Source organism: Anser anser (assembly GCF_964211835.1).
Source record: "Anser anser genome assembly, chromosome: 1".
NCBI classification, from domain to species: Eukaryota; Metazoa; Chordata; class Aves; order Anseriformes; family Anatidae; genus Anser; species Anser anser.
The window spans coordinates 147832334-147857585 of NC_139720.1; the positions used below are offsets into that span (position 1 = coordinate 147832334).

The window sequence follows — 25252 nt, forward strand, 5'->3', positions numbered from 1 at the left end:
TCATCTTCTTCACCCATAAATAACGCTTTTGATGTAACAGAGGCAGGCCATTCGGCTGGGCATGTGGCTTATTCCCTTGCAACACCACATGGGACTCCATGGGCTGTGATCGTCTGTGCAGACAGAGAAATCCTTTCAGCAAAAATCGAAGAGGCCAGAACTGCTGGAGATGTTTCATGGGATGCTTAATGTTTCCAAGGACCTCATTACCCTCCATCATTCACAAAACACCACAAGCAGTTGTATGTTGCGTCCACAACACCAGGCTTTAGCACTCATTCACTGTCAGTCTGAAAGGAACGTCACTGGGTTTTGATAGATTTATTTTTGCACTCAGTTTAGCAAGGTTTCACGGCAGTAGTTTCCTTTAGTTTCTCAGGAGGTGGGGTGGGAGTGGAGGGAGCTGGCTGGGCTAATAGTGGGGTCAGGTCAGCAGCCCTCGGACAAACAGGAGCAGAGCAGAAAAGCAGAGGCCAGCCAAGGTCCTTCTGGAATACCACAGTGAGCAGTAGGTCAGCCCTGAAGAGAGGCTGCTTTGCTTCTCTTTTTAGCTTTTTTTCCACAGTTTTGGTCATGCTGCTGTCGTAAGACCAGCATTGCACTTCCCCCTAAACTCCCTTGTTCTTACCACACTTATCCCAAAGCTAGAAACAGTAGGAACATTACAACTCTAAGATATTTTCGCTGGTTTCTTCCCCTGAATTCCTCAGGCTGCAACTTTGATGTCTTTAGTTTCAAATGCAGAACGACTGTTCTCCTCAAATCTTAAAAATGCCAACAAGTTTTCTCTTGTCAAGCTGCAAAACACAAGAGAGGAGCAAATAGAAGGGGTAGTTAGTGAAACACACAATGCAGCAAAAAATAAAAAGAAAAAGGAAAAAGAAAAAGAAGGAAAAAGAAGAAGGAAAAAGAAAAAAAAGAAAAAGAAAAAGAAAAAGAAAAAGAAAAAGAAAAAGAAAAAGAAAAAGAAAAAGAAAAAGAAAAAGAAAAAGAAAAAGAAAAAGAAAAAGAAAAAGAAAAAGAAAAAGAAAAAGAAAAAGAAAAAGAAAAAGAAAAGAAAAAAAGAAAAAGAAAAAGAAAGAAAAAGGAAAAGGAAATGGAAAAGGAAAAGGAAATGGAAAAGAAAAAGAAAAAGAAAAAGAAAAAGAAAAAGAAAAAGAAAAAGAAAAAGAAAAAGAAAAAGAAAAAGAAAAAGAAAAAGAAAAAGAAAAAGAAAAAGAAAAAGAAAAAGAAAAAGAAAAAGAAAAAGACTGAAATTAAATACAGTCCTGGACATGAAAAGCATCCCCTCACCATGCTCCACCATCTGAGGCACTGACAACAATTTCTGCTGCATTCTTTTGCATTCTGAATTTTAGATTTCAGAAACTTTCAAAACATTTTGTTTACTGCCTCCCCCAGAAAGTCACAGCAAGCCTAACACATCTGATCAACTTCTGACCTTTTAATACAGAAAACAGCCGTGGGCCAAACAGAAAGAAAACTCATTTCTCCCTTAGGAGATGAGCCTCAGTCTCCACATGCAGAGGGAAGGGAGCCCAGCAGATGCCTTCCTCCAGGCCCTGCTGAACCAGGACGGATTTCCCTTCTGGCATCCTGTTATCGTGACTGAGTGATGTTAATGTTTTACTAACATTGACACTGAGCTCTCGTTCGGTGCCATGCAGACCTACAGCAGTGCAGGCAGGCATGGCTTGCAATGAGCTCTGCATACAGCAGGCTCAGCCACCACTGTATGAGGCGTGCCATCATCCATTTCTGCTGAGAACATCTCAGAGGGATAGCATCCTAGGCTGGATCTAACCTTTCAGGCATGGTGCTCCAGAAAGAGAGGTTCAGGCTTATTACTCAAGCTTAATGACTGTACAAACCCTCTTTGTATGTACAAATTTAGCTACCACTGATCACAGCAGCACTGTTCTCCTGAGCATGTTCTCCATTACTCTTTTGGAAAGTCTGGGCCTCCCCGATACCAGATTTTGCTTTGCTCACACTGAGGTCAGCAGGAGAAGGGAAATGCACTCAACATCCCCACCACCACCTGGGCTGGGCAGGAGAGCCTGAAGCAACCCTCAAAACTGGTGCGAGTGCTGCCGCCCACCCAGGAGGGGGAAACGGGGCCGCGGTCTCACCTCCAGTCCTGTGCCACACTCTTGTGCGACCTTCCCCCTGCCGCTTGGCCGTCCTTCAGCCCAGCGGCCAGCCCAAGGTCGGAGATGCAGACATTAAATACCAGCTGGGGAAAGCAAACATCAGTCCCCGCTCGAGCAGCTCCAAGTACATTAAACACCTCGCTGCTCTCTGGATGGAGCGCGCACGCATGCCCACCCCCTGGCCACAGCTCTGCAACCAAAGGACAAAAGGCTGTAGGATTTTGGCAGAGCAAACAGAGCGGAGCTGGCTGAAAGACCAGGGCATCTGGGCAGTGCACTTGACGCTGATGGGTAGCTCTGCGTGTTCGGATGAGGAAAATGGGCACAGATTGAATCCCAATGGGCTACAGCAAGGAGGTGCTTAGACCAGGAACCTTCCCATGGAGACATGGGGAGCTGTCCACTGGTCAGTGACCAGTGTCCTCCCAAATTATTGCAGTGGCTGGGAGCCCTTCAGCCCTTGAAATAGCTGTAGCTGCACCCTACCTTAATAAACCTCTTTCGACAGGCAGCGCTCGTTCCCATTCACATGCACAAAATTTCCGTGGAAGTCCCCTGTTTGCCACAGCTGCACATTGCCCGTGCCCATGGCCCGGCTGTGCCATGTGGGTGGCACGTCACGAGAGCTGTGAATTCACCTCTGTCTGCGCCCATGTTTCCTGACCCTGATCTCCAGTAAATTGCTTACCCCGGGTTTCTTTTACCTCCACCCACAGGCATCAGTGCCCTCGGCTCACAGCCTTCCTTCTCCAGTTTTACATCCACGAAGCACGGCAGGAGATGAGAAGAGGCAGGTTCCCGTGGCCTCCTTTGCAATTTGGTGGGTAAATTAAGGTACGAATTAATTAATTAATTAAGGTAAGACCCGGTATCATCTCCCTGCAGTCACAGCTCAGAAAAACCCTCGGAGGAAAAGCTGTTGTTAGAAATCTTTTCATTCCAAGCTCTTCCTCCAGCCTTGCAGAGGAAACACCCAAGTTCCGAGTCTGCAGAGTGCTGGGAAGTCCCCAGGTTCCCCCCGGCAAATTTCTAAACCCACTCAAGCGAGAAGGTGTGACCCTGGCTGAGCCTCCCCTTGTCACCTCTCTGCTGGGGCTTAGCAGAAGGAGGACGGTGGGACAAGACTGCGGAGGTGACAGCACAGCAGGCACCCCATCGGGGGGACTTTTTGTGGCACGATGTGGAGGGGACTCACTGCTTTCCCTGAGCGCTACCTTTCAGAAGAACGCTTCAGAACACTTAAATCCGTGCAAAACACTTAAATCCATGCAAAGACTAGCTTCTGCAGTCACATCTCATGGGGGCTTCAGCCCGAGCGCCTTTTCTGCCCTGTTTGGTCTCTCACTGAGGAGCAGAGCGAGGGCCATGGGGTGGGGGAATGCTGCTGCTGCTGCTGCTGCTGGGGGTCTCACGGGGCAAGCGGAGAGGGTGGGTGGGTCTAACCTCAACCAAAAGCAAGCAGTTTGTCCTGATTAGATATCAAACTGGGGAAAAAAATAATAATAGTCGTCTGATTTGGGTGAAGCAGCTTGGAATAAGGGGGTCTGGAGGGCTCAGGGGGGTCTGGAGGGCACCTGGTGACCTCTCTCCGAGTGGCAGCCCTGCTCTCCAGCATGCCCACTGCTGCCCCACGCCGTGGTGTCCCCAGGGAGCCTGCTGAGGTGCACCCAGGGCTCAGTGAAGGTGTTCGGCAGCCCTGGCACCCAGCAGGGACACCCTGAGGGACACGGCTCCTGGCTGGGTGCCCACCACTGCTCTGTGGCCCCAGCTGCCCGGCCACTTCCCATCTCGTGGGGACACCGCACCAGGAGCTCTGCTGCCATCACGTTCGTGGTGTCCTCGGCTCTGCCTTTGCCCACCAGGCTGGTCGTACCACAAGGTCGTCTCACTTAGTCAGGCCCTGTCACCTCCTTGCCTTCCGCGTGCTTCCAAATGTTGTCCAGGAGGACGTCTGTACTTAATAAGTAGTGATTTATTTTCTAGCCACTTCTTTCTTTAGTTGTCTTCAGAAATCAGGCAAGATTGCACCAGCAAGTCTTTCTATTAAGAAACTCCTAGCGATTTCTTCAATAAAATGCAAGTTTCTCCACTCTTATCTACTGCTGCATCCCTCTCCAAATATTGGCATCCTTCATTTTCACTGACATTTCCACTGACGATTTCAAATACTGAAGAGCGAAGCCCTCTCTATGTGACCACCCACTGCCATCTGGCTTTCACCCTTTGTTTTCCTTCTGTTTTTTAATGTAAATGTGCTTTGTAATTGATTGGTTTTAATATATGTATGTATTTAATTTGTGCATAAGTTAAAATGAGGTGTCTAGCTCGTTACAAAATAAGGATATAATTCAATTATAGTCATTTTATTTATGCTGTTGTATTAATGTGGTTAACGCATTTATGTAATTTGCATTTTGGGCGCTTCCAGTCAGAGCAGATTTCCATCTGTAATAATTTTCCCATTTACCCTTACCTGTTATTGTAGATGCTGCTGTTAACTTTGCACGTTTCCATTTGCAATTTTCAATGAACTTTTCTAGCTCCAGCTTAGAAATAAGGAACTTTAATCTAAGTCACCCACTTAGGTCACTTTGTGTCCTTGCAGCACACGGTTGCCTTGGCATCCCAAGGCCCTTTCTTGCCCTCCCGCAGGCGGCTCTGCCTCCCTGGTCCCACAGCCTCCTTCAGGCCGTACAGCCAGACCTGTGCACAACGGTGCCGAGCTCAGAGGAGTTTTGGGTTTCCACAAGAGAGAGGACGACCACGTGAAACCCTTGGCCTTGGTTTCACAGGGCTTAGTGGCAGCTTTCCAGGCGGCAGGACACAGCCTCCCAAATGTAGGCACGCTTTGGCTTCAGCTCTGCCACCCCGGCAGAAGCCCTGCTGGCCTCCACACCACCCGGCAGAGCGTGAGCACAGCAGCGGCAATGTTTTCCTTTAGAACATAATTTGGGATGTTATTTCGTTATGAATTACTAAGCTGTTTAGATTTAGTTACATACTGAAGGTTTGTACTGCTGAATCATCACCTTTCTGCAAGCAGTGTCAAAATTTACTTTTCCTTCTTTTTTTTTCCCTAAAATTAACTCCACATCTAGTGACTCCCCTCCAGAGGATTAACCGGGATGGCTACTGATCCACACAGAAACACTGAAATCACACTGAAGACCTGCTGTTTTCCTGCCTGCTTTACCTCCAGGTCCTTCACGTCTTTGTTATCCTTTCCAAAACTGCTTCATAGGAACCTTGACAATCCTTTTAACCTCAGCGTAAGTGCTTGATTTGCATCTTTTTCAGGCCACTGCCCAATCTCCTTGTCTTATTTTAGCATGTTTGTCTTAAATATTGGTCAGCTCATGGTGTGATGACTTAAAGCACCTTTTTGCTCACCTTCCCCTTTCTATGGGGAATACAAGCTGGACAAATGTCTGTAGATCTTAGTTCTGTTTTAGTTGGCCTGGTTCCTGTTTTGTCATCTGAAAACAAGAAAAATCACCCCAACTCAGTCGCTATTACACTAAACAATCATGCTGCCTGATCTGAGGCAGAAAAGCACACTAAATTTGTATCTATTCTCAGAAACTCAGCACGATTTAGGTGACAACCCCCTCTGCCATATTACTCCATCTGAGAGGATCACCTACAGCTGTCTCAACATCCAAATAACCAAAAGCCTACCAGTTAAGCTTTTCACATGTTCCCATTTTAAAGATTTTGCCACCACACCACGTCCAGTGAAGTGAGCGAAAGGCAGGGCGTGCCGATACACCTAGTTAAAAGGGATGAAGTCCTGCCCCTGTTGAATTAAAGGGCAATTTTGGGGATTGACATTACCAGGGTCCAAGAAGAGAGCAATGGCACGAGTGAATGACTTCCAACAAGAAGCAAGAACAGCAGCATGACTGGAAGGGATTTCTAAAGCACAAGCCTTGCTCCGCCTTGTGTTTTTTTCTGCAACCATGCAGATTTATTGACGCCACCTCTTTCCCAAGGCACCTTCCATGCCGCAAAGCCCGGCTCCTCACTGATTTGTTTCTCCTGGTGGACAGCAAACGCTGGCTGCAGCTCACCTTGCACCAGGGGCATGGAGGAAGCCATCAGCTCTCCGATTTTCAGTATGTGCTGAGAAAGAGTCGGGGTAGTCAGTACAGGAGGTGAGGATACCCTCTGAATTGGAGTCAGCATCATCAGAGGTCGCATAAAAAGTGTTATCTTCAATTCCCCAGCTCTGAAATGTGGCAAGCACTACAGGAAACAGCCGGTTTTGCCCAAGTCACCCCACTGCGATCCCATATCTCTGAGAAGAATGCTATGGGTTGTAGTGGGAGAATTGCATTGGGTATCTGCAGGTCAGTTGGAAAAAAAAGAAAAGAAGAAGAAGAAGAAAAAAAAAAGAAGTAAAACCAGAGAGAAACAATTTCTCCTTCGCTTTATCTGCTTAGATAACCGCTATCACACCGGGTATATCTCAAGCCCTAAAGGCACTCTGCAAAATGCGTAATTCTGCCAATCTACTGCGGTGGCCGAGAGAAAGTAGAAGGGCATTTGATAGGAGCCAACTTTCCTTCGCCAGCCTGGCCACCCAGTCGTTATCAGCACTGCTTATAAAGAACTGTATCTGCTGCGGGTTGATAGTCGTGGGTAGGGGCTTTCACTGGAATAGGAAGCAATCTCATTGACCTTCAGCAGAGAAGAAGGTATAAAAACCGAAGTAGTTCCCTTGGGCAACTGTTTGGGCACCCCTTGTATTTCTCAGTTTCTGAGGAGGACGTGTTTGGGGGAAATTTGGTGACAAAATGGCAACTTTAAACGAAAAGAAGACCTGCAGTGAACGGATGGAAAATTTCCGTCGTTTTGTCTGGAATCCCGAAACGAAGCTGTTCATGGGAAGGACCTTGATAAACTGGGGTACGTTTCCATACACAGGGGTCTCCTCTTCCTTCGGTATCCTCAGAAACCTTGAAGGGGGAGGGAGCGTTGTTCTGATGAAAGGGATATAATGTGGTGATGGGTAGATTTTTTTCCTAATTGTTGAAAACATCAGTTCTCATATATGCTTCTGATCCATCTCTAGAGTGGCCCTCTAAGTTGGGTCAGTTAGATCAAAATACCGCTCCAAGTAATTGATCCTGCAAATATATTTTAAGTATTTTAAGCAATCGTGTCCCAGATATTTGGTAGGGACAAAATCTAACATGTTAACAGCTACCATTACTAGCCAAGGGTACATTTATAATACGATTCTGCCATTGCTGACTCCAGGGGCTTCTGCTGTATGGAGAATTTTGCTCCTTGGTGGGTTTGCGTTGCTCAGGACTGCAGACATCGGGCTGGATGGTGCTAACGCCATGGCAGCAGCGTACTGTAGATGCCTGCACTGGTGCTCTTCTTCTCCAGACCTAGCTGGGGAACTGTGAGAAAATGTTTTTTGTCCAGTTCTCTGGAAACGCGTTTTGCTTTTCTGAATTTCCTTTCTAAATTATTGTCTGTTTAGTAAATCTGTTATCATAGCAGGCTAATGCATATTTCAGCTGAGTCTCCCTCTCCATAGCCAAACTTGTGTCTGCAACAACAATGTGTTTTATGAGCTATGCTCTGAGAAGTGCAGCTCTGAACACATTAAAGAGGGTCCCTGCTCTTCCCACAGACCCTAAGGGTAGCTGCAAGCTTCCAGAAGGTTTTTTTTTTCTTGTGGGAAACTTGTGAGTGCAGCTTATGGGCCATCCTTAAAAACAAAAATCGGACCAAAATGTGAACCTTTCCCATTTGTGTATACACTACGCACACAGATACAGAAACAGAGCATTATTCTAAATCTCACGCCGTAATGAAATGGAAGATGGTGCATTTTGCTGAAGGTGGTTTCGGATGTCAGAGGCAATACAGGTCTAAAATCAGCACACCTGAAATGCTGAACTCCCTGATCCAAACAATACAAGCAGCAGCTTGTTTTTGTTGATGAAATACATTGGCTCTTTTGGTTAGTCTGTGTGTCGTAAGCAGCTGAATGGTCTACAGTGGTCATCTTCAAGAAGCCACACCGTCCTTTAAGCTTTAAACAACCTGAGCTAGGTGCCAACTGCCTCAAAAGCCGGTCCTTCCCTGTCGATGTGACACCATCAGCTGCTGTGTTCACGGTGTCAGCTCAAGGACCCTTCGCTTGCTTTCTTGTAGAGCTGAACAGATGCAGTGCCAGGTTTTCGTGGGAGGATATTCTTCTGAGTGTGCAGAAAAACATCCAAAACTCCCATCCCTTCGCAGGGAAAATATCCTTGGGGCTGAGGATGGGAAGGCAACTGCTGCTGCCGCTGCTGCGATGGGCTCAGCCATGGAGGGATCGCTGCTCTGCCTGGCTCTAAAATGAGATTTTTCACCTCCTTTTTTCCCCAGTGTGGATCAGCCTGTACTACCTGGCCTTCTACGTGGTGATGACCGGGCTGTTCGCGCTCTCCATATATTCCTTAATGAGAACGGTGAACCCCTACGAGCCGGACTATCAAGACCAACTGAAGTCCCCAGGTACAGCAGCTGCCCAAACCATCCCTGCAAAACTTAACCTCATCCTGAAAACACTTTACCAATTAAAATATATATATATTAAAATAATAATAATAAATCAGTGCATTTAGTTCCTTTATGCATACCACGCCGCTGAGACCACCAGTGCCTGAGCACAGCGCAGTCACCTGCAAGTGGAGAAGCCCTCGGGGCAGGGCTCAGCCCTGGGGGAAACCTGGCTTCTGCTCCAGCCCCAGGCACTGGGAGGCTCTGGGGATGTCCTGAGAGATGGGGGGGCCGGGGCGAGGAGCCTGGCGTGGGTATTTCTGTGCTTGCCACCTGCGTGGAAAGTCCCTGGGAGAGAGAGCGGGAAGCCCTCCCTTGTGGGGTGTGCTGGGCCAGCGGCCAGGTAAGCAAAAATAAGGCGGAGACATGGAATTAGGAATAGATGTAGAGCTTAGTGATAGAGGGACAAGACAGGATTAGCAGATCATCAGAGCCTGGTACTAAAGCTTTAACACCCCCTCCCCCCCGTCTTTACAAAAAAAAAAAATTTGAAGATATAGCCATAAAAATTATTACCTGCTTGTTATTGTATTTTGAAGCTTTCTTTCTCAATATTCTGTAAGTTTGATGTTTGCTGGAAAAATAATTCCTGTAAAACACCAAGTGTGGCTTTTCCAAGAGCTGTTCCTCAGCCAGCAGTTTCTTTAACCTGATGATGTTAATGTAAATGCTATTTTTAACAAGTCCTGGGGAAATCCCAGGTAACCCCTCTAGCACAGCCTGGGCATCACAAATGCTCGCAGTCACAAGTCTTTACGCAGCACGAAGGCTGTTGTCAATTTAAGCAAACTAATTGGTGCCCGGCACCTCTCTGCTGCTTTGCCTTCCCTTACGAAGGTGTAACGTTACGGCCGGACGTCTACGGGGACAGAGGACTACAAATCTACTACAACATATCTGAAAACAAAACCTGGGAGCGACTGGTGACGACCCTTCAAACCTTTCTGACAGGTAACAGAAGTGATGAGGTTTCCTGCATCATGCTGAAGAAACGAGCTGTCACATCTCCCTTATCACATCTCAGTGCCAATTCCGATTTTCAGAACCAGTCTAATTTAAATGAATCAATTATGTCTGTGACTACAAGTATGAAAGTGCCACAGTAGGTCCGGTGGGGCCAGTACATACTGTCATCAAAGAGCATAGTCGAAACAGGTCAGGCGTTCCATTTACCTGCTCGTATCTTAATACATTTATATTCCCTGTGAGCCTTAACTTCTTATTTCTGTGTTTCTCATACATGTATTGAGAAAAATTGTATTTGAAATTGCCTTTATATGGAGCTATCAACGCCAATTGTCATCCTTAACTCAATTTGATCTTTTTTTTTCCCCATGGGTATTCTAACAACAAAACAACAACAAAAAAAATCAATTTAAACTCTCTGCTTTCCATCTAATCCCAATTTCACTCGACATAGTCTCCCTGTAGAAGCTGCAGCCTGATATTGGGGTGTATGACTTCTATATGAGAAGCTTCAGAGAGGAATGTTTCTTTCTTTCACGAACCTAGCGTATACCCCTGCTGCTCAGCATCTGAACGTCAACTGCACAGGTGACAAGTACTTCATCCAGGACACCTTTGATGGCCCAAATAACACAAAGCTGTCCTGCAAGTTTACATCAGATATGCTTCAGAACTGCTCTGGCATCGCAGATCCTACTTTTGGATTCCCGGAAGGAAAACCTTGCTTTATTATAAAAATGAACAGGGTAAGTACAGCCTCAGACTGCAGAGAAGAAATAATTAGTCGAGAGCCACCAGGCCTCCTGATTCTCATCTGGGGAGCTGCTCTACAGCCTGCTGCCCCAGGAGCTAGCCTCTGCTTTGTACAGGACAGGCAAATGACCATGCTTTTCCTGAGACACCCACAGAGCTGCTACAGAAATAGCGAGACTTCCCCACCACCCCTAGGAAAGTAACAGAGGACAATCTCTACGAAAGGTCTCTAAAGCTTTGGGGTTTGTTTTGCTAGCATCTCTGTAGTGCTCCCATCTGACAAACTGCTACGTAAAATGTTTTCTCCTGCAATACACAGATCCTGTGGCTTCAGTTAAAAGTGTGAAGATGGAGCCGTAAATAGTGATTTCAGAGAAGTGCTTCTTGCACACCTTATTTCTCCAACCTGCAAGGAAAATCTTTAGCAGAACTTGTAAAAGACAAAATTCAAAACAGGTGGATATGGGTATCAGCAAAAACCACCACCAACATATTTTATGGGGGAGGAGAAAGTGAATATATTTTTTTTTTTCCAGGACATAGAAAAGGGCATAAGCATTTAATTTTTCCAGGAAAGACACTGAGCATTCTAATTCAATTTCAGAACAAAATGAGGATCTCATATTCTCCATCAGCTCCTGATGGACAAAACCACTTAATTCTGCTTTGGTTCACACACTAGACTTGGGTGATGAACATTTTCAAGAATCTGTGCGAGACCCAACTGTGAGAGGAGAACCACGCACCTGATTTCTGCAGGGGAACAAGCACACTTTCCCCAAGGAAAGTTTTTGCTTGCTGCATGCCAGCCAGGGCAGCGGAAAGGCATGTTTGCAGTGCTCAAGGGACTTTACCTCCTTTTGCCCGTGCTGCCACAGGGCACGACCCTTTTTATTATATTTATCCCCTATTTTTACAGGATCAAGTAGACTTGAGAATTTCTGCTCAAGCCAAGGCTTCCTAGTAGGAGAGATAATGACAAGCACAGCTCCTTTGTAATTTTCAAACAGCTACCCGCTTTAAGGGACACCCGTCTGCCTGGGCATCGGAAAGAGCAACCCTTGCATGCAGGCGATGAGCTGGATGTGCCAGGAGGCGCAGCACTACCCACCCTGGGTGTGTTAGAGCACTGACCAGCCCGGGATGCACAGTCCTGACTCCTAAATATCAACCCAAGAAGTTTTTCCCCCCCGGGTACCTAAGACGAGCTGATCAGTTTGTCAGTGCCTTATGCAGAAGCACTTTAAGCAGCATCTGAAGCTCAGTGAATCGTTTGTTCATCTTTGTCTCTGGAAACAAATTCCAAGATGACCGAACGCATGCTTTCTGTTTCAGATTATCAAGTTTTACCCCGGTAACGGCACTGCACCGAGAGTGGACTGCACATACGTAGTAAGTGCATGAGGTCTGGGCTCAAAGGTTTCAAGCACTGCAGGTCTGAGAGCAAGCTGTGACAGAAAGGTCACCCTGCACCTCTGGAAATCGGGTCGTTCTGGCAAAGTACAGTAGGAATGTTCTTAGTTCTGGGCAATTTCTGGCACCAGCAGGCATCCTAAGAGCCAAAAAAAAAAAAGGAAAAAGAAAGTTTTCTTTTAAATCATCTAAAATTGTTTTTCCATGCTGCAGGAAAAACACAAAAACATTTGCTATTTGTTTTCCTCTCCTAGTAGTGAAGCTTGTGAACCAGAGCAACTTCTCCAGGCTTTCTGCAAATTTCAGCAGATCCTAATTCATTGAGTTCACAACTGCCACAAAAGAACACTTGGCTGTTTCTCTTGGCAATAGTAACGGCAGGAGATTTCCACATTTATATGAAAAATAAAATTGGCACTAAACAGACTGCTGAACTCGAGTTTTAATACGCACTATTGCAGCTTTTAACAGCAATAAAACATTCGCACAGGGCTGGCCAACAAATCTCCTCTCTTGCTTTAACAGGGCGATGAGTCTCGCCCGCTGGAGGTGGACTACTACCCAGTGAACGGCACCTTCAACCTGCACTACTTCCCTTACTACGGAAAAAAGGCACAGGTGGGTGCTCATTTACATCAGCTCGGATTTTCTTCATCTGCGTATAAGATGAAATGTCTGTCTGATCACTTCTGTGATCTTACGTGAACTGGAAAGAAGGTTAATTTCAAGAGTTTATTTTGAAATCAATAATGTAAAATTAAAGTACCCATTTTTTTATTTTTCTCCTAGCCTACTTACAGCAATCCTTTGGTAGCTGTGAAATTCCTCAACATTACAAGGAACGTAGAACTCAAAATAGTGTGCAAAATCATTGGAGCTGGGATTACCTTTGATAACGTTCATGATCCGTACGAAGGAAAAGTGGAATTTAAATTGAAAATAGAAAACTAAGCAGCAGCAGAGACACTTCTGAAAGACATCTGTGAAGAGTGACTTACCTTTTACCACTTTCACTCGTATTTATTTTCTATGATTTCCAGATAAATTGACTCAAATTGCAGTGAAAATAGACATTTTCTACTGAAAGGCAACCCATGTAACTAAAAATCAAGATACCGCTTTCCGTGTGTGAAGGAGATAGAGATCACCCTGCATGTACATAGCTTGCTTGTGCCTCCGTGCAAATACTTGTACAAAACAAGTTTCCTCTAAACCGAGATGTGTCTTCAAAGAAAATAAGTACAGGATCAAAACACCATTTTCATTTACTTTTCAAACCGTAATAAATAATTGATGTATAATACTAAATATTGTAGAAATAATTAGGATAGCTAGAAAAAGTTTGAAATAGCACATGGTAATACGATTCTCAATCTGTCTTGTACAGGATGTTTAAATTATAAAGGGGTAGCAAAATTATCTGTATCTCCATACATTGCTTTTTTGTACTAGTTAGCCAAGCCAGAATTTTCTACTGACAAATCAATGGCTGCAAAAGAAGCGAACTTGAAACTGGCCTCTAGGCTACAGCTTTTATTGTACCTACCACTTGTAATTTTTGTCCAACAATAAAAATGCTCGGTAAGACTGTAACACTCAGTTACATCCAGGAGAACTGTGTTCATTTAGCTATTAGGGGCTGCTGGTTTTGTTTGCTTCCCCTCTCCAACCCTCGCAGTAGAATAGCTTTATAGGGCTTGCTGGGTTACCTGGAATAATCTGGAAAAATGAAAATGTTAAAATGAAATCTTTAAATGAATCTAAAACTTGAGAAGTCTAGCCCAAACGAACAATACGAAGACACAGGATTGCTGTGCCTGTAGAGTATATTTATCTTAGATGAAGTCCAGATTGCTTCAGCCAAAGAACAAACATTATACAGAAAAAAAGAAATCCGACAGAAGAAACCCTTCATTGCCTGGGCATGTTAGAAAGATGGAAAAGGTAAGCCTCACCATTACAACAGTGACATTCGGGCACCCAGGTCACACAAGGAATCCGGTTGAAGGGGAATATCTCCAATTCAAAACCAGAAGAGGTATTTGAGCCTATTCTTTAAAAATATGAGCATTCTGCATTTCAGAAACAATAAGAAAACGCACCCTCATATAGGAATTTTTCCCCGTCCTTCCATGTTTCAATTTTTACATTGGGGCCTTGCCTCTCTTTTAAGGAACTGTATGAAAACCAGTTTTACATCCTTGTTGGAACACAGGTCTCTTCCTCCTGCACATCCTTCCAAAATAATACAGAGAACTACGAAACAATAAAATATTTTTGATAACCAAAATAGTCATTCATGCTCAAAAGTAATTCGAGGTTGTCTGTAAGCAAAACGTTTAAATATTACCAAGATCACGGAGAACTGTCCCCCTGCTGTCTCTAACATAGGCAGATTCTCTGCTTGACCATATTTGATTTAGGTTCTACAACCTGCACGTTGGAGTCAGGCAATGCAGTATTAGAAGCTCACATTTTAGTTAGCACTACAGCACAGAACAGGAAGATGCAGAACAGATTTCCCACTGACCAGGTATCTGCACAGCCACAGCTTCAGAATTACATCTACAATCTTACAGAAAGGCCTTTGATGGGACAAACGTAAGGAGGAGACAAGCCTGTCCCCGTGTTGAATGGAAGACCATGCATTCTACAGTCAAAACCTGTATGCAGGTCCTCCACCTCTGGTTCTTTAAGAACAATGATTTTCACCCTGAAGTTGGATTTAACTTATGGTCATCTGAGAGGATTCTCTTTCTTTACGGGAATTACAGGTAATAACAACGCAGAGCAAGGTTTGTGGCTAGCGTAGTTGAAGTGAACACCTGTGAACTGACCTGGGTATAATTAACATTACCTTTCCTAGAACCCAAATATAAGCATACTTAAACAGCAGAACCAACAGCATGCAGGTATTTTGTAATACTGCGATAGCACAGCCTAAGAGAACGTGCAAACATTTCATGTGGCGAGCCATGTAGCCATCGAAGAAGCAAAAAAAAACTCGCACAGTTGTGCTTTGGAGACATCCAAGTGACAGAATCGACGAGACCAAAACGAGGACAGGAAGGAAAATGGGCCGGACGTCCTGCCCCAGGCACAGGAGGGGTGACCGGCAGAACCAAAAGCACACTCAGGAGCAGGGGGCAGCTGACACCCCGCTTTCTGCAGGTGGGGTAAGCACCAACAGGGGCTGGGGAAAGATGCAGACAGACAGACAGACGGTCTGCCTGGTTCTGGGTGCTCTGGGGAAGGAGCTCTCTGATCACCTTCACCTTGGAGGATAGGCAGGACCTCAGCTGCCAACGCCAGCTGTGCAACAGCAACTGCTGCACGGCCACAGCTAACTTAGCATCCAGTTGTCATAGGCTAACAGCTTTATGGAAGTAGCAATTATGATTAATTACAAACAAGAACTAACCATTAGCACAAAGTGTTGTTAATGAATTTAGTAGTTTTGAAGTTTAAAACTGGCCCCATTTATCAGCCTTTTAAGCACTCCTATTGCAAGTCTCTAATTCCTTGAAATACATACCTATGCACACATTAGTACATATACATATATACAATATACCTGCACTCAGCTACAACATTAGAGATACTTGATTATCGATACTTGTAACCAATACAAATGGGAAAATAAAACTGTCAGGCTACACGAGTCTTTCTTTGATTAGACACTGAAGCAGTGGATTTCAGAACTAAATACATGTTAAAAAAAAGATTCCTGAGTTTAACTGGATGTTGCTCAGCGAGAGACCCTGGGAGCAAAGGCAGTTAGTTTGTGATCGTGGTGCAGAGAGAGGGGCAAGCAGTGGTGACACCAGAGGATGGCTGTCAGCGACAGACTGCCAGTCCCGTTTCCTATCAGCTGTGCAACAGAGATGGGATCCATTGGGGGAAAAGGCTAGGGAAGGAAGCACCATTGGCATTAACACCAGTCTCTGTTCTTTATCCTCTACCACACAGAAAGGTTTGGGTTGGAAGGGACCTTAAAGCCCACCCAGTTCCACCCCCCTGCCACGGGCAGGGACACCTCCCACCAGACCAGGCTGCCCCATCCAGCCTGACTTGAACACCCCCAGGGATGGGGCATGCCTGACAAGGGATTTCCGGGCATTCTGCCTTTATTACAGCAAATATGTAATCAACAATCTTGATTTTCTCTGGCTAATGTTTTGCTCATCGGTGTTGGCATACTTTCTCCAACCTGTAGCAAGAGGCAGGCATGGCTAGGTGAGCACCATGGTAATGCCAGGTGAGCTACCAGTGGAAACAACTGTTGGAAGAAGGAAACGCCTGTGCGTGTCCATTGTCCTCCTCCAGCTTGCTCTTAGCTTCACCTGTATTTCTGCTTGGAAGTCTCATCCTAAGGCAGGCAGTCTTCACTTCCACCTACCCAGCTAGCTACCTTGTTCATCATAGGAGCTTGGTAACTTCTGATGGCTTCTGAAGATCAGCTGAGCTTCCATTTATTTTTTTACCGAGTCTTCAGTATGCAGGCAAGCCACATCAGCCATTTGTGGGACCACTCACGAGACTGACGTATGGGATTTTCTAACTTTTTTTCTAACACTCCCTTTTTTCTAACACTCTCATATGGTAACTCAGGCCGGAAGGGACTAGGAGCCTCCCGAAGTGCAATTCCTACTCAGCGGTAAGGTCAGAGTTTACCTTGCTTCGCGCTTTTATCCTGTCCCACTTTCGAAAACCCTAAGGGTGGGAGTCGGCACCTCTCTGAGCAACCTGTTCCATTACTTCACCATCCTCACTAAGCTCCTGCTTAGGTCTAGATGGAAACACTAAGACCAGGTAACTGTCTGAAACCTAGCAAGTAATTAAAAAGTGAATACTTTCCCTAGTTCCTGATTGTTGCCTTTAGAAGGCACTCCTGAAACAGAGGTAATACAGATCCATGCCCCCAAGCCACTGTAATACTGCTTGTTTTAAACTCCCAACCCCCATTTTGGAGATTAATTAGCAACCCAAAGCAAGGAAAGCAGCATCTTTTGAAGTGCAAGTTTTGCTACACTTCCACTCCCGCCCTGACAAAGTCCATGTAAGGTCTATTCTACTGACAAAAAAAAAATACGTAGATGCTTTCAGTTTTCCTCACTCACCCACCAACATCCCCATACAGTACTGCCTCCCTCTTTTGAAGTAAGTCTTGAATCATACATTGGAGACTTAGAATATTAGGAAAAACTGTACTAATCCCTTAGGACTAGGACAGAAGGTCCTTGATAACTATTGTTGGGCTCTGCAGATAAAAATCGCCATTCAGTGGCAAAAAGAATTTGAAGCAGCTGACCCACCTGCTACAAGAACATGGCTTCTAGCATCAGCACTGCAAAGAATGACGTATCTTTAGAAAGAAAGCATTCAATTTGCCTTCCCCTAAAAAGTTTTTTCCAGACCTGTAAAATTAAGTAATTTTCTTTGTTCACTCATATTAGTACAGGGTTTGATACAATTAGAAAGTGTTCACTGCATTATCAACTGCTCTGTAGTATGTGCCCACATCCTATTACCGCAGAATATGCATCAGGGCATAATCCCTCAGAGAGAAAAACAGTAACATTCTTCATATTTAACCCATGGTTTAATTTAAACACATGGAGGAGCCTTTACCACAGACGGAGCAGTTGCTACCCTAACATGTCTTTGCGGCGGCTCCCTTGTGGAAGCATCTAAGCCTTACTATGGCAGTGGCCTGAGAGAGCGACTGAGACATTTCAGTAACCTGTGCTTTCAGGTGGTGAGAGCAGAGACTGAAGTACCAGAAAGGTGGAAGTATATGGAAAGTATGTGAAGACCTGTTTTGAGGATGTGGGAATGTACAACAGAAAGCTGAGGACTGAGGAATATGGGATGAAAAGTTAGGACAGCAAGCTTGGGGTTTTAAATAGAACAGCTGGATTAGAGTATGAAGCCCGGCCTGACATTCTGAGGGGCAACAGGACTGAAGAAAGGAGACATGAAAAAAGAGAGTACACAGTGCATAATATTGCTCTTTGCATCAAAAGATATCAAGACCTAAAAGGACAAATTGCTAAACTAAAGCAAAAAGGCAGGGCCCTATGTAGCGCAGATGCAGTATCCTGAGACAGTTAATTCTAGGTCTTGTGGCGAGAGGAAGTGAAATGTTCTAAAATTACCCTAAAATTAGAAAAACCACAGAGCTTGTTAAAAATGCCCATGCGCGTTTTATTAATAAAAACTAACAGTGCCAAGGTTAAACAAGTCAAACAATTATAGTCTCTTTATATTCCATAAAATATTACAGAAAAGTTTATTTGTGTTTCAATAAAAAGACTACTGTCTTAGAATAGGCAGCTGACAGTATTTGTGCAGTTAATTGTTTGTGAATAGATTTAAAAAGACTACCACCTGCCCTGAAATTCCTTTTATAAAAATGAACTATTAAAAATGATTGACAAATTTTGAGTTAAAAAACTTAAAACATTCTCTATATTTAATTTCAACTTTATAATAGATTACAGGAAGATGCTTATGAAACAAATACAAACATTTGTTTCAGTACATGTCTTTATATGATAGACTTATAAGTATGTAAACAACTATATAATAAAAAGTTTCCAAAGTCTGCCTGTAAGAAATCAGGCAAATTTTACCATAAGCAATAAATCATTCCAAACCTTCAAGACATTTTATATAGCTGCACCAACTGGCAGTAAACATTTGCCAAAAACTCTGTAATTCATGTCCCAACATACAGTGACAAGTATATAAACTTGATGGAATCATAATGTTAGATATAATTTAAGGGAAAATAAGTTCACAACAACATTTTTGGAATTTAACATGTAAAAAAGTAGGACGTATCTTTCTTGTTTGGTTCTTTGGACACTGCATGGTTAACAAAAAAAACACTACTACATTAGCTCACTATCCCTCAAAAAGTGGTATAATCAAAATACACTCCAAATAAATTGCCATTCAGTGTATTCATTTTCCACAGAAGGATAGCATTTTATTTCTCAATGATGTGTCTACAATTTCTTTAGCAAACTTAGCAAGAACATTTGGGGCAAAATCCATTTTCCTTCAAGTAAAAAAAAAAAATAAAATAAACCAAAACCCCCTAAAACGAGTAAATAAAGGCTCTGCATTAACACACTGGTATCAAAAACACACATCCACACCACATTTAAAAATATCCTACATAAAACAATCCTTGTTTGCTTATCAGAGGTGCAATTTCTAAACTCAGAACTGCTTACCAACATTTTCCTTGAGGGACGGGGCAAAGTAATTTGAGACTTCTCTCCCTAGAACAATTTATTCCTGAAGCTTGCTGAATTTTTAACAAAAAATAGTCTACAAGCAAAGGGCATCAGTCGTCATCATCGTTTTCATTAAAATCATCGTCGTCATCATCGTCATCCCCTACGTAAGAAACTGGTGTTTCAACTCTGGAGCCACTGTACTGAGATCCATTGGAACTTGTAGCCAACATCCCATCTCCACCATTGGAAAAGTCACTGGAAAAAGAAAAAAACATTGGCATTGTTTGACAATTTTTCCTAGTTTGCTGTGTTTTTAACTATTATCATGTATCTGCTCCATTCCTGTAACAGATCTGCCATTGCTTCTTTGTAAATTGTCTTTAGCATACGTCTAAGTTGCTTCTCAAAAGCGCTAACAGTTGAAATAATTTCGAAATGTTTCTTACTATGTTTGTCCCATGGGGTTTAATATAACAATGGAATCCTTTCACAAGTGCTTTACAAGCATGTATTTCAAATTTCATTCAAGGTATATTTACTTTTAAGAGTAAACAGCTATCTAAGGCCCAAAACATTTTTATGTAGCACCAGACACTTCCATCACAAGTGAATCACATCTCCAAATCAAGATTAGTACTTTTGGAAGAGTAAAGAATTCATAGTTTCTCCTGGTTAATTCTTTGTTGTTATATGGCCAACTACCATGCTGTATTTTCAAACTGGAAATTCTTTTATTCTCACTGTGCTTTTCTAGTTTTAAGAAAAACTCTTTAGCATCCTGAATTTTTATCCTCTGTAAGAGTATTCCTGAACTGAAAATTTGCCCTTAGAACAGCAAGTAGATTTAGAGAGCCCTCACTTTCTTACTTAAATATGTTCTCCCCCCCAGACCCCGTAATACATATTGTAGATATGGTCTGACATTTCTTGTTCCTAGAATAATTAACTGTATCCAGAAGAATTTTATTTTTAGTAGTCAGTACATTTCTGCCTCCATCGTTATTTGCTGTTTTGCTATTCTTTTTATTATCAAGTTTCACATTCGTAGTTAAAATTAGTGAAAAACTTTCTTCCTGAAAATCACTGAAATAGCATTTCTAACTTGACAGATACTCATCCTTTTTTCAAAAATACATTTGCTAGTCATTTTTTTTAATCCAGTTAACACATACGATCAGTCGTGCACAGTCTTGTTGTGTTGAACTAACTCAAAGGTTTGGAAGTCTATCTTTACACAAATTCAAAGTACTTTCAGTAAAATTATATTCCTATTCTTTAATCTTGAATAAATTAATCCTGTGCTTTCTTTTGTTTTATTTGATCTGAAATTGGTGGTAAACTAGCTAACCATAATTAACCAAGCACATCCCACCTCCTCTTTCCACTACTGGCGGAATAACAAGCACCCCAGTTTTTGAAGTACTTCTCTAAAGAAGACAGTACCTTCTCTCTTCTGCTTTTCTAAATGTATTTTGTCACAATTCTCACTGAGCTTCATTTCCCTAGCATGGAATAGGCTATGTTCCCCTCGCGCTCTTTTGGGCAGCTGTATAAGCTGCCCTCCCCACTGCTGGTAGTCCTGTGTATCCCTGAGCTTAAATGTTTCCCTTATTTCCTGACTTTCCAGAAGACAGACTGACTTTTCTGACTTTCCAGAAAACAAAGAAAAAAATTAGCTCATCATATACAAAATGTTGCATTTTTTTCCCAAATATAACGTTTAAATGGCTAATGCAATTACACTTTCAAAGCTAGATACTGTTTCTTTACAAGGACCTTCTTCCAACTCTGAGGGAAGACAAACAGGTGAGAAAAAGCTGCCAGAAGATCACACCTTCAGAGAAACAGAAGAAAACCTTATACTGATGAGGATATAAGAGTTTTGCCTGTTAATACAAATGGCTTAAGGAATATCCCCCAAACTAGGACTTCCTTAAGAATTTCAATATAGCAATTTCCCAAATAATTGATGAGGCATAGACAGAGACAGTGACTCTGACACCTAAGTCACTGTTATGGAAAAAGCCTACATAATCTAGAACTTACCCTTTCCTTCTCATTCTGAATTGCCCAGACTGCATTAGTTGCATGACACTTATGACAAATGCAATTGACATTTCAAATAAAGCTAAGTTTCCAAACACAATAAAACAAAAAACTTGCAGAAAACAAACACTTTTGCAGATGATTTGCTCAGCTAATCAACTTGCTTCATTCCAGTATTTGTTAACAACGTTAAACATTTCATTAACATTTCAGTCATTTTAAAACTCAAAGCTCACACAAGGGAATCTTTTTTAATTAATGCTATAACAAAATGGTAGTCAGTAGTGACTACATAAGGAAAAAGTGTCGTAATACAGAAAGAGAAAAAATATTAGTTAAGCATGAAATGCTTAACTGAAATGGCACATGCTCATACAAAGTTAAACAAAGTCATGGCTTATTGTTCTACCAGCATCTGATGCTGTTTAAAGTCCAAAGACCAGGGTTCAGTTTTACACTAGACACCAATGACCAAGTGAGAATCTTGACCAGATTATGTCTTTAGACAAGTATCTCTCTTGTCATAAACTCAGAACAAAAATACCACCTTCAAGATTAACAGCAGTCCGATCGATTTGTTTTCCAAAACCTTGAGAAAGATTTCTTTAATGACACTGGGAAGAAGCACCTCTAGTCAAGTTAAAGCCATGTCTGAGGATAAACTCAAACACATATCCACACCACATTTAATCAAAATATAACTAGTTTCAAAGTACTTCATCTGTAATTAATTTTATTTCATGCTTACTGATTTTCAAAACTAATTGATAATTCCAACTCACCTGGCTGAAAATCTTGTGCCATTTGATGCAGAACCTGATGAAGATGTGACATATACACTGCTGATTGATCCCTGAGCCATTTCTGTAAAAACAAAGTATTTCAGCAATATTTCAACTCTTCTTATTCAGTGAAAATGCTTAATCTTTTTAGAGTCCAAAAAATAAGTCTTACAACCAAACCAACATATTAATGCCCTATACCCAAAATTTCATAATTAAAAAGCTAATGACTGCAAAAATTCAAAATAAATTATACATTTTGAAGTGAGCAACAGAGAAGTCTTCAGTATAATTATAGCGCAAAAATGATAAAACATTGTAAAACGAAGCCATGACCATGTTTGCACTTAATACCTTTTCCCTTTTCAGACAAATCAACTATAAGTAATGTCCTCATAAAAAAAATTACACACTGAAAAGATCTACTGGCATGGGACAATGCAAAATGTAGTTCTCTGAACAGCAACAGCGCCTTCTCTAAGAATCTCAATGTTATTTGCTCCCTAACATACACTAAAAAGCACACATTTGAAAACTTATAAATCTACACCACAAACCAGTGGAAATTAACTGATCTTAAATGATCTCATGTTTTTTTCCTCGATTTCCATGTTAAGAAGGAAAACAAATTAACTCAAGAGTAACTAACCTGTCACATATGGTTCCAAAGCTTTGGGAACCAAACTCCTTGCAATTTTTAGGTCCTCTGCTGAACAGCTTCCAGATTCTAGCCCACAGGCCATCCCCATTCGTTTTAGTACTTCTATATCATCATGAATTTCAAAAGTATTGTCAAAATTAAATAGATACTCAAACCTGTAGGGGGAAAACGTCTCAATTAACTCCATCTTTCCAGTCACTTAAACTTCACTAAAATTAAAACTACACATGCATTTTAGGTTTAACAGATACAGAGATTAAAAGTTCTAGTTAAACACTTAAAGTATTTTGCACATTTGATCAATATTTCTCTAAGCCCATTCCTCTCTTCTTGCTGGCAAAAGCTGTCTACTGTGTCATTTTTTTTTTTTTAACCTTTTCTTGTAAGCTAATAGTGCAAGCAGAAATGATTGCTACTTTCAGCTTTTAATTAGCAGATGAAAAGCCTAGGTTTTTGAACCAAAACCAGAGAACAGCAGTTCTAAAAGCAAAATCCGTTTTCAAGTCAGCTGGCTGTATTTCATCGTGTTAATGGCAAGTTTACACTACTTGGTAAAGTATTACCTAAAAATTCAGCAGAGCTAACTTAATACACTTTTAAGATTTCTAGACAGTTCATACTTCCATAGCTTTACAAAGTTTCATAGCTTTACAAAGCTCTATTTCTATTCAACATTATGCTTAACTCATCTAACTTGCAAGTTCTCAGTCAACAAAAGGTAGATGTATGTTTATTCATACCTCAGTTTTAACAATTGTAGATGAACTCTTTAACATAGACATAAAACTCATAGGTGTACCAAAAGCCAGAAAGAAAACTTTGTTTACTCACTTGTCATTTGAAATACTGCAGTCAATCACTGTTTTCTTGCTGGTGTTCACAATGATGAATGGCAAATGGATGACAGAATTGGAAGGTGGCGGCCGATTTGCCTGCTGCTCTGCCTGACGATTTCGCTGAACGAGGTTCTTGAAGGCAATTTGCTACAAAAGCAAGAGTGATATGGGAGTGAATTAAACCTTCAACATTTGGTTAACCTAAAAATCCCTCAATGAATACCAACAACGGTTGTAGCATGTAAATGCAGAAACAAACAGAGAACATTCATCACATTCCTGAATTTTAAGATGCAACAATAGACAAAACCTAGAGTATTAAAAATGCAAAATGATAAAAATTAATTGAGGGGAAAAAAATGTATCTTCTAAGAACTACATCAGGACAGATCCTTCAGCAGATCCGTGACAGAGAGAAGAGAACAATGACTGGAAAAAGCAAGTTTCATACAGCATCCTACTTCCACTCTGTTTAGTATTTCCTGCTAGCTACTGTACTCCACAATAATAGTTGAATGATTAATACTGTATTTTTGCTGAAATGGTATGCTAAAAAAAGGCTACAGTTTAGGATGTGAACATCTTGATATTAGGTTTCTGAATCATTGAACTAAGATCAGTGACTTTACTCTTATATTTCTTACCAACAATTTTTCAGAATGGAAAGTTCATATTTTAAAGATTAGCAAACTTAAGAACTAAAATTACTCAACTATTAAAACTCAAGTTATATTAAAACCTTACAGCAAGTCACCAAACGAAGTACTTTTCTGGTCATGGAATCAGATGAAATGAACAGGAATTAAAAACAAAATCCAAAGCAAACAGAGGCTGATAAGTATCAGAGTTGTAGAGGTTGCTGTTCCACAGCTGTCTTTTCTTTCTGCAAGCTCTTCCTGAGATTCTCATCCTTACTGCATATGTAATGGAATTACTAAGGGATACTTTGGTGAACCACCAGTACAGTGACTTAGGGAATAGACTGCTGCTTCCCACAATCTACTAGGTGAAATCTGGAAAGGAGTTCGGTTACAATTCAGCAACTGTTCCAGAAAAACTAAGCCACCTATACAACAGGGGCAGCAAAGTTCAAGAAAGGCAAGACAGTCTTCTCAGGTGTCTCCCATCCCTCACTGAGATAAAACAGGAATACAAATGTAAGTTACCTTGCCCTATAGACAAGAGTACCTTGACTGTACCTGTAGAATGAGTTCTTGTAGTTGAGACTGTTTTTGCTTTATTCTTTCAAGTCTTCTCTGTTTCTCCACCTTAAGACAGAAAGAGAACTGGTTAGTTTGTTGGTTTTACACAGCATTTTCTCCCCTTAAATTGCTTAAATACCAGAGAACTGAAGGCATGAAGTATGTCAGTCATTAAGGTTCTGCTGATGATTCAGAGATCCACCAAGTCTCACATCAGTACTACTGATGGAAACTGTAACAAAGCAGAATTAAGACATCGAGGAATAAAGTAGAATATATTAGTGAGTGTAAAAATTTCTTTGCAAACAGAAGTTATGCCTCAAAGAGTTATCCAGATTCTCTGAAGGAGACAAAGAGCACGTGGACCAGGTGGATCCACTTGATATCCTCTACTGATATTGGAGGTATTGGAGAAGAGAGATTAAAGATGCTTAAAGAAATGAAGCTGTTATAGAATCAAAGGTTATGCCCCCACAGTATTAAACGTATACTAAATAATAATACAGAAGACTGGGGACAATACAGTACAAAATAAACAGCTTTCTCAGTGGAGGAAGTCACCAACAGATTCTCACAAGGATTTCTTTTACAGACTATTACTCAAGTTAAAAAGGATCAGAATAAGG

General features: G+C 42.0%; 2 protein-coding genes across 8 annotated transcripts in view; one reads left to right on the forward strand and one right to left on the reverse strand.

Annotated features, from left to right (window-relative positions):
- Window positions 1-1872: 1872 nt before the first annotated feature.
- ATP4B (ATPase H+/K+ transporting subunit beta) lies at window positions 1873-18324 on the forward strand. The gene is made up of 7 exons (XM_083834637.1): window positions 1873-7061; window positions 8544-8672; window positions 9555-9668; window positions 10230-10429; window positions 11772-11828; window positions 12375-12467; window positions 12639-18324. The coding sequence occupies exons 1-7, from the start codon at window positions 6950-6952 to the stop codon at window positions 12798-12800; spliced, it is 867 nt and encodes a 288-aa protein (XP_083690763.1). The 5' UTR covers window positions 1873-6949; the 3' UTR covers window positions 12801-18324.
- Window positions 18036-25252, reverse strand: part of TFDP1 (transcription factor Dp-1) — a 41797-nt gene continuing 34580 nt past the window's right edge. For all 7 annotated transcript variants that reach the window (XM_083834561.1, XM_083834558.1, XM_083834559.1 and 4 more), the window contains 5 exons: window positions 24624-24692; window positions 23420-23571; window positions 22577-22743; window positions 21928-22009; window positions 18036-19354 (listed from right to left, as the gene is read on the reverse strand). In XM_083834561.1, coding sequence (XP_083690687.1) covers window positions 19207-19354; window positions 21928-22009; window positions 22577-22743; window positions 23420-23571; window positions 24624-24692 — 618 coding nt within the window. In that variant the 3' untranslated portion in view covers window positions 18036-19206. The remainder of the gene's footprint in view (window positions 19355-21927; window positions 22010-22576; window positions 22744-23419; window positions 23572-24623; window positions 24693-25252) is intronic.

What these genes read in the sequence shown, in the direction of transcription:
- ATP4B (XM_083834637.1), top strand. Translation starts at nt 6,950, where the DNA reads ATGGCAACTTTAAACGAAAAGAAGACCTGCAGTGAACGGATGGAAAAT. An exon ending in CCTTCAAACCTTTCTGACAG is followed by an intron (nt 9,669 to 10,229) that starts GTAACAGAAGTG and finishes TCACGAACCTAG; the next exon opens with CGTATACCCCTGCTGCTCAG. An exon ending in ACTACGGAAAAAAGGCACAG is followed by an intron (nt 12,468 to 12,638) that starts GTGGGTGCTCAT and finishes TTTTTCTCCTAG; the next exon opens with CCTACTTACAGCAATCCTTT.